Here is a 9,554-nt window from a genome sequence, read left to right as displayed (position 1 = left end):
AAAAAAAAAGAAACAATAATTCTACACTTATAAGAGTATTATCAGTGCTTCACTGATAATGTTGAAATAGCGATTTAAATAAAATTGCTTATTTCCATGAATGGACATAGATAGAATTCTGAAAATAGACCTTTGTTGTATAAAAATGAAATAACTAAAATTTGTAACACTTTTTTAAGTTTAAAGTTTATGGTGACTTTGGCTTGATATTCCATAATTGTCTCTGTATCATTTGGGAGTTTACTGTAGCTTTCAATACATGCAAAACAAGCTGGCCGGACTCAGGGTTGTCCTACCAGGGACCAGCTGGATCCCAGCCACCCGCTTCTCAGTTTCTCTCTAGGACTTGGTGAACGAGGTACTTTAAGAAGTATGTGTGGGGTTTTTCCATGTCTCACCATTTTGAATCCAGGTCATTACAGCCATATTTTTTCCCTAGAATCTTGCAGTTGGATGTTATTATTTTATTTCCCTCCCTGTTCTCACGTTTCCAGTAGAGGCCCAGGAGTAGACACGTTCCTTAACTCTGCTGTTCTTTCTTTTCTCCAGTTCATGGCTCCTCCTTATCACTGGTCTCCAGCACTTCTTCTCTGTACTCTACAGTAAGTACTGGCTGCTAAGAAGAAGTTTCTACTTTTGCCATGCACACGGATGATTAAGTCGATCATTTTGCTGTTAATAGAGCACATAGCTCTGTGACATTACACAGACGTTGTGCAGTAAAATAAGGGCATAATCTCAGCTACCCCATAGACAGTCTGGCAGGTGCTCCCCGCCATCTTGGCCCCTCTTATATTTGCTTTCATCTGACTTTTGTGCACTTGTTGTAACAAATGAATGGACATAACTGAATTTCATAAAACCTATTGGGGTATGGTTTGGAGTCCCTGACACCGTATACTGTGTTATACTCTAATTTTCATAATATGGACTAGTTTCCCTTCCTTGTTTCTCTGAACCAAGACTGTTAATTGTTCTGTGGTATTATTTCTTCTTTAATTTTTACTTTTGAATTCATTTTCTGAGAAGACTGTGCCAAACAGTGAAGGCCTAAAAGAACTAGATGGGTATTTTTAAAAATATGTCTTTTGATATACAGTGTGATCTTTAAAACTTTCTTAAGAGAAGAATGCCAATGTTTCAACTCCTTTTGCCAATGTGTGAAATTATAGTTTATTTTTTGACAAGATGGGTTTTTCTGCCCACTGAATGTAATTTCATCTTTTTTTGTTTTTAAAGTACCCTATAAGAAGTTACGTTTTATGAGAGGATCCCTTTATGGTTGGGTGACAGTGAGGTATATGCTATATCTCAGTGAGGCTTGAGTGTTATGGATAATCCTTCATCTTGTATTAAAAGCTTCATTAAAAGGTTGTACCTTTGAATGTCACTAATTGGTTAAGCATTAGGGCAATACTAATTTTTGTACTCATTTTCATTAGATTAAAATTGGATAGCCTTTTGTGTATAAGTTAGTCCTACAGACTTACTGCTTTAGACATCTACTCACTCTAGATCAGACTATCATTAGCACTGGCAATATTTCTCTTATTTCTCCTTTTAATGATTAAATTTACCAGTACTATACATTAATAAATCACTTTTAGTTTTCAGATAAATAAGTATAATGGATAAAGAAGTGACGAATATAAAGATGTACTAGAAAAAAATATAGAAGAAATGTGTTAAGGTTTACTGTTCCTCCTCCTGGGCCAATACTCCCACTTGTTGGGGAGTTGCGTTGTGACTGAAACCATTGCAATTTAAATCTTTAAAGATGGCAGCGTCACTATCATCATATTTTAAATATATATACAGTGGCAATATTTGGATAAAATTGCCTTTGTGAATCCTTGTATAAACTAAAGAATAAAAAGGAAAAGATAGAGTTAGAAGTAACCACCATGTTACTGAAGTTTGTGAAAAGGCAGGAAAGATATAAGAAAGACAAAATTCAGGTTGAAAGACTTGTTTATGCATAAAATATGTCCTGAGGTTTATGTTGCTTTGTTTTGTTGGATGTTTTCTAAAAGGAAAGAGATAAAAAGCAGTTCAGGCCCTTTTGCATCAAGTTATCTGGAAATCTCCCCAAAGTAGAGATGGGCGATAAAAAATTGTTTTTCAGCTTGTGCCAATAAGCAGACTTGTACTGTTCAATGATATTGTGTATTTTCCGGCTTCCCCGTATGACTGAGGTTCCCAAAACTAATGGGACACGTAACTCATTTTCTGGCATTTTACAGCCCAGAATGAAGAAGAAGGGGAGAGTTTTCTGCAATACCCTGCAAGTTCCTATGGCAACCCTCATGTCCACAGCCAGAGACAACTGTCAGCCACTTTTATCACCACTTTAACACTGGGCATTTTAGCGTTTTGCTGACTTTGTAGCCCAATAAACTTAAATAATAATTATCAGGGAAAGGAAAAAAAAAACAGAAATAATAATGTTGATTTTGTGTGGTTATCAGTAGAGATTAGGTTTTTTTCCCCTCATCTTTATATGACATTTTTTTATGATCAGTAAATGACAGATAAAATTCTGACTCCTAAATGTTGGCTAGAGATCACTATAATTTCATGGAGTCTATTTCCTACGTCCGTATAAAAATAATCTCATATTTTATCTATATATGGACCCATCTTTTTTAGTGTAGAATTTTCCAACTGTTTTTCTTGCTCTAGTTTAGATGTTAGAGTATGTTAATTCTATCATTTGCTTTTAAGGCATATTATATACCTATAGATCAAATTACCTATATTTTACATACTTATTGATTTATGTACGAATGGATTTTTATTTTAAAGTGTTCTTTTTTTGGTATTTTAATTAAATAACTTATTTCACTCTATTCTTCTAATGTCAGATCATAGTTTAAATACACATCATTATTTTATTCATTTGTACTTGTGGAATTAATTGAAATTAGTCTTTATAATTAAATTCTATTTTCTTTCTTTTTTTTTTTTTACAGGCTGAAGAAAAGGCACATTCAGAGGTAAAATAACCTGTAACATTTTAGTATTTACTTTAGTTTATAATTATGATGAAATTAACATTGTTACCACTAGAGGGCTCTGTGATACAATAGCAGAGCTCCACAGGGCTGCTGAAGGAGCGCAGCTACTTGGCAAGTAACATTTGAGAATGCCTCTTAAAATAAAATGAAAAGAAGTTTTGACTGCAAGCTATACCTTCACATTCTAAATTATTAGCTCCACACCCCATAAGTTATCTCTAGTAGTAAGTACTCATTAAAGCACTGATGAATGAATGAAGGCCTACATTACTACAAGATTTTCTTCTCTACCTGTGAGACCATCTGCATAGAAGTAACAAAACTATTAAACCTTAGGCACGAGGCCACTTTAAGAACCAGCATCCCAGAACATCAATATAGTGCCATGACCTTGCTGTTTCTAATCACTATTTTATGTCTGGTGTAGTCTATTGTTCTAATTGCACACATTTCACAAATACATACTTCATTGTAATCATGCAAATCAAACTGCAACCTGGAGAGCGTATTCTTTTTCTTTTCCTTTGTAAAAGATTTGTCCTGGCCAAAGAGAGCAGGAGGACTTTAATTACGACTTTATTCCAAGTGAGTTAATGACTATTTGATTGGTTTACATTGAGGCAGTCAGACCACAGAGAAAATACGTGACTTAGCAACAGCTTTTGCAAAGGAACTTTTTTCCTGTGAAATCTTATTTTATTAGCCATTTAAAGTAAAAATTGTGCTTTGAGGGGCTGGGTGTAGTGACTTACGCCTATAATCCTAGCACTCTGGGAGGCCGAGGTGGGTGGATTGCTTGAGCTCACAGGTTCAAGACCAGCCTGAACAAGAGCAACACCCTGTGTCTTAAAAATAAAAATAGTGGGGCATTGTGGCAAATGTCCGTAGTCCCAGCTACTCGAGAGGCTGAGGCAAGTGAATTGCCTGAGCCCAAGAGTTTGAGGTTGGGTTGCTGTGAGCTATGATGCCACAGCACTCTACCAAGGATGACAAAGTGAGACTCTATCTCAAAAACAACAGTAATAAAATAAAATAAAAAAGTGAAAAATTGTGCTTTGCTTAAAAATATTGAAAAGGTATTGATTATACGAGCGGCGCCTGTGGCTCAAAGGAGGAGGGCACCAGAGGTGCCCATATGCCAGAGGTGGTGGGTTCAAACCCAGCCCTGGCCAAAAACTGCAAAAAATCCCCCAGAGTATTGATTGTACCAATTCATCTTTAAAATTGCTGGGCCAAAGTATAAGTGTTATTATTTTAAATGTGAGCTATATTATTTATATCAGTATTTATATCAACATCTAACATTGATCTTAATAAAGCTATTTATGCATAGAAATGCTATATCTCACTGCATTTTTAGTAGTTATTCAACTTTACTTTTATCATTTATTTATTATCATGGGTCATGTTTTTGAACAAAACATCTAAGTCACTTTGCAGTTCCCTAGATTGTATTTTAAAGCAACTGGAATTATATAACAGAGGCTATTAATTTGAGAAAGGCTTTTTTGAGGTTTTTTTAGTTTAGGAATAAAACATAGAAAGTGTAAAAATATGTATCTGCATTTTAGGAAGGGAAAAAACTGTATTAAATTTATAGTGCTCAAGTCATGTTTGAATTCTGCAATTACAAGAGGTGCTCAGTGTGACATGTATACATCTTTGTTACTGGCAAATATTATTAGAATTATAATACAGTTTTTTCTTTTCTTAAAATGTGTATACAGTTTTTTGTCATTCTCTGTAGCTCTGATTTCAGAAACTATTCACATTCATCATATAAATTTAACTCAAATATTATTTTGGTTTGGGTGTTTCTCCTTTTAAAAAAGATGAATGAAATAAAATCATATTTGGTGGAATTATATAAATGTTTTCTATTTCTGTTTATAGCTTAGAGGTCGCTTCTTTTTTAGAGTCTCTCAATACTGACCACCATTCATTTTCCATGAAATCTAATGTGCAAAGAGCAAGAAAACCCAAAAGACAGTTCATAAACCATGTGAAGGGGCAGTGCCTGTGGCTCAGTGAGTGGGGCACCAACCCCAAATACCAAGGGTGGAGGGTTCAAGCCCAGCCCCAGCCAAAACTGCAACAAAAAATAGCCAGGTTTTGTGGTGGGTGCCTGTAGTCCCAGCTACTTGGGAGGCTGAGGCAAGAGAATCACCTAAGCCCGGGAGTTGGAGGTTGCTGTGAGCTGTTATGCAACAGCATTCTACCGAGGGTGATAAAGTGAGACTCTGTCTCTAAAAAGAAATAAATAAATAAACCATGTGAAGAATGCTCTTTTAAAGTGAGATAGCATTCCAACAATTCAACTACAACAATGGAAGACTTGTTTTTGAAGAACTGGGAAGCATCATAATAGATGTTTTGGTATCTTAGTAACTGAAATCCCCTGGCACCAGAAACACACTTGTAAAACCTAATCTCAGATCATTCCAAATGTGCTACCCTTACTAATCACTGTTTATGTTTCATGGCAACCTGAGACATGCAGATGAAACTGCAGAAAGAGCTTGAATTAAAACTTAGAGCAGGAAATGATACCATTATCTTTTTGTTTCTTTCTTTCTTTCTTTTTTTTTTTTTTTTGAGACAGAGTCTCAAACTGTCACCCTAGGTAGAGTGCCGTAGCATCACAGCTCACAGCAACCTCAAACTCTTAGGTTCAAGCGATTCTCTTGCCTCAGCCTCCCAAGTAGCTGGGATACAGGAGACCACCACAATGCCCAGCTATTTTTTGTTGTTGTTGTTATAGTTGTCATTGTTGTTTTAATTGGCCCGGTCAGGTTCAAACCCACCAGCCTTGGTGTATGTGGCCGGCGCCCTACCCCCTGAACTATGGGCGCCACCCCATTATCTTTTCTGTTTCAGTTTTATTGGGGTATGAAAGCAAAGCCCTTTTGGAGTATCCGTGTTGTTGCTTTATCTCATTATTAGTAGTTGTTCACTATCATTGCTTTCTTTTGTTTATAAGCTGCGGACAATCTATAAACCATTGCTACTCTGAGATAATAGTAACCCACTGAATAAAGGGTCAGACACTTTGCAGAAGGCTTATCTGTTAGTCATAAAATGTCAGCCAATGCAGTTTCCAAGCATAGCCTCATTAAATGTTGAACGCAACTGGTTTCAGTTGTTGTAGGATATTGTATAGCTTCTGAGAAGTTGCTGAACTGTAGAAAATTTAAAAGTACACAGAAAAAAAAAAAAAAAACCTGAGATGTTTCAGAAAAATAGTATGGAGTCTACCTTTTGCTTTGAAAGATCAAGAAAATGTTCATAGTTTTATTTATTTTTTACAAAAATTTTCTACTTCAGTTTTACTACTGTGGTTTTCTAGAGGAAGAATAATAAACAGAGAAAGTAAACTGCTTCTTGAGTCATGTAGGGAGGGCAGATGGAACCAAGTAGGCGTCCTCTGATTTGCAGATGCGAGTATAAAGTACCATTTGATTACTCTGGGGCAGGGTTCATACCTCCTTTATTTTCAGGGATTGGTGCTAACAGAGGGGACACAGACTGAGCTAAATGTGGTGTTTGCTTTTTCTGGATTGAATCCCTGTTTTTAAGTGTAAATCTACCAGCATATTGAATTTATTTGTTTTGATTGTATTCAGCAAATCCATAAACTACGGAGAGAACTGGTTGCATCCCAGGAAAAAGTTGCTACCCTAACGTCTCAACTTTCAGCAAATGTAAGTCACTTTTGATTTTTAAAATCTGTTATAACATGCCTTGATGTGGCAAAACAGAGTAATTTTAGTAAAAAGTTTACAAACTGTGTCTAAAATAATCCAGACATAGATCACTGAATAATGAGACTCTTAAAAAGTGGAACGCTTCTGCACACTCAGGAATAAAACATAAACCCAAGTTGTTGAAGGATCACAATGAGATTAATTTGGCTTCTTCCTTCTTGTAAGATTTGAAACAATAGTAATAGCTATAAGAATTGCTTTTTTGCTTTGTTTATTTTTATCAATTCTCATGCATAAGTCTCTGCCAAGCCACCACATAAGAGGGGGTTGTTAGTATTTGACTTTAGCAGACAAAATATCCCTGTGCCTGCCTCCTTCAGCTTGATTTGTTTAACATTTAATTAAGTATCTAATTAATTTTAAAAGATGAACTTAGGTCTAAATATGAATAGCTTAGTTGCATTGTAGATGAGATACAGTTCTCTCAAAAAACCTTGGCAGGCTTCTCAAAGCGGTTTAAAAAGATATACTTTTCCTGGTGCCAAAGCAGCCCAGGGTTGCAAAAAATGTTGACAATGAAGACCATCAATTAAATTAACATTTATTGAAAATCTCCCAGTGTGCCAGGAGGTACACAGAGTAGATGCAGAATAATAAAGGAGCACATATGGCACGGTGCCCGGTCCTCAGGAGCAGCAGTGTTTGAGGCAGCAGCGAGGGGTAAGGAAGCACCTGCTAGGTTGCCATATGCCCTCCTCTCTAAGTCGGCATCAGTTGGCTCAGCTCTGGCGTTAGCCTGGGGCTTGCTCCCTGCCTCCCCCCCCCCCGCCTCCCTGCTCTTCTGTTGCATTTTTCTCTCTCCTAGACAAAGCCTGATGTATCAAACCTGGGCAGATACAGGACTACGGTATAAGAGTTAAATAAGAGACAATTTGAAAACAAAAATCATTATGCAGTATGAATTCCACAGGACATAAGTCATTTCCCTCCCATTTATACATTTTAGCACCATACTTGAATTGATTTTGTCAAATTTGGAAGAATCAAATTAATTTCAGATCAACACTGTTTCTTACAGATGCCGTTAGGGGATTTTTAAAAATAATAGCAGGTTTTGGAGAATTGTCTAGGCATTATTGGAAGATAACTGTATCATTTAACCTTACTGTATTAATTAAAGAGATAATTCAGAGGCAAGTGTAAATTTTGTAATATAGGGTAGGCGCCTAAAATATCGAGGTTTCTGAACTTGTATCTGGAGGACATAGAACAGTTGCACTTGTCAGGAAACCCCGGGGTCCCTGGGAAGACCCCGTGGCCCTGACCCTGTGCATTAGATGGTCGGGATACCTGCAGGCGTCTTGAATGGTTACTCAAGGTTTTATTTTATTTTGAAAATGATTCTTGGTTGGCCTCATCATAAAATTCAAATATTGGAATAATAAATTGCTGGTAAATATAATGGAAGATGGGGTGATTACCAGTAAATTAAGAAAAAGCTATTTCCATTTCAAAAGTAAGATGTGTTTATTATAATTAAAAAATAAAACTAAAAAGGCATTTCATGGGGGTGTATATTTGTTGGTTTGTCTTTCTGAGGCTCCCATTCCTGCTCATGGTTATTGTTTTTATATGTACACACACAAGCATGGTACACAGTTGCAAAGGCTTACACACACAAACACACACACACACACACACATATATATATACATATACATACATATATACATATACATATATACATACATATACATATATACACACACATACACACGTACACAGATGCACATACATCCATATACACACACACATACACATATACACATACATATATACACACATACATACACACACATACATATATACATACACACACATACACACATAAGCACACACATATATACGTACATACACATACATATATGCACACATACACATATACACATAAACACACACATATGTACATATACATATATGTACACATACACATACATACATACATACATACACATATATATACACACACATACACACATAAACACACACACGTACATACACATACATATATACATACATACATATGTGCACACACATACATATATATACACATATACACATAAACATATACACACACACAAACACACATATACATATATACATATATCACACATACATACATATACTTACATATATACACACATACATATGTACACACACATACACATAAACACACACATACACACATACATACACAGGGAGCCAAATTCTAACACAGAGGACCAGCTGGTGGTCACCTGTGTGCTACTGCTTGGAGATGGAGCCAGCATTGTAGAAAGGAGCCAGCCCTCGTCTACCCACATCTTTCACTCTGATCCTGTATGTAAGGCTGTTTTCTCTGATGCATTTCCGTAACGTTGGAGCACACGTTCTCACTTAAGTGTTAATATGACCAACAAAAGTATGGAAATTGATTCTTGGAGTTAAAAAAAATTTACTCTTTTTGTAAATAGGAGAGATACACCCATGCTGTAGATAAATGGATGCCCAGCACGTCTGTGGCTGGATATAAAATACCACGAGGGAGCAGGGAAATCAGGGGAAAAAATGTGTAATGTCTCCTAAGTGGATGGTAATGATAAAAATAAAAAGAAAATAAGAAACACAGAATTACAGGAAGCACTAATAAGTAGACGATTTTATTCTCATCTTTTTGTGCTAGCTTAAAAAGTGCTAGTCTTGGGTGGTGCCTGTGGCTCAAAGAGGTAGGGCACCAGCCCCATATGCCAGAGGTGGTGGGTTCAAACCCAGCCTCAGCCAAAAACTGCAAAAA

General features: G+C 36.2%; 1 protein-coding gene across 3 annotated transcripts in view; it reads left to right on the top strand.

The window, feature by feature from the left end:
• Positions 1 to 9,554, top strand: part of NAV3 (neuron navigator 3) — a 345,805-nt gene that overhangs the window by 270,103 nt on the left and 66,148 nt on the right. For all 3 annotated transcript variants that reach the window (XM_003783395.1, XM_003783396.1, XM_012814175.1), the window contains exons 20-22: positions 550 to 602; positions 2,973 to 2,996; positions 6,641 to 6,718. In XM_003783395.1, coding sequence (XP_003783443.1) covers positions 550 to 602; positions 2,973 to 2,996; positions 6,641 to 6,718 — 155 coding nt within the window. The remainder of the gene's footprint in view (positions 1 to 549; positions 603 to 2,972; positions 2,997 to 6,640; positions 6,719 to 9,554) is intronic.

The sequence above is a fragment of the Otolemur garnettii genome, unplaced genomic scaffold, assembly GCF_000181295.1.
Source record: "Otolemur garnettii isolate 467f Iridium unplaced genomic scaffold, OtoGar3 scaffold00007, whole genome shotgun sequence".
Taxonomy (NCBI): domain Eukaryota; kingdom Metazoa; phylum Chordata; class Mammalia; order Primates; family Galagidae; genus Otolemur; species Otolemur garnettii.
This window is presented reverse-complemented; position numbering and strand designations above follow the sequence as displayed.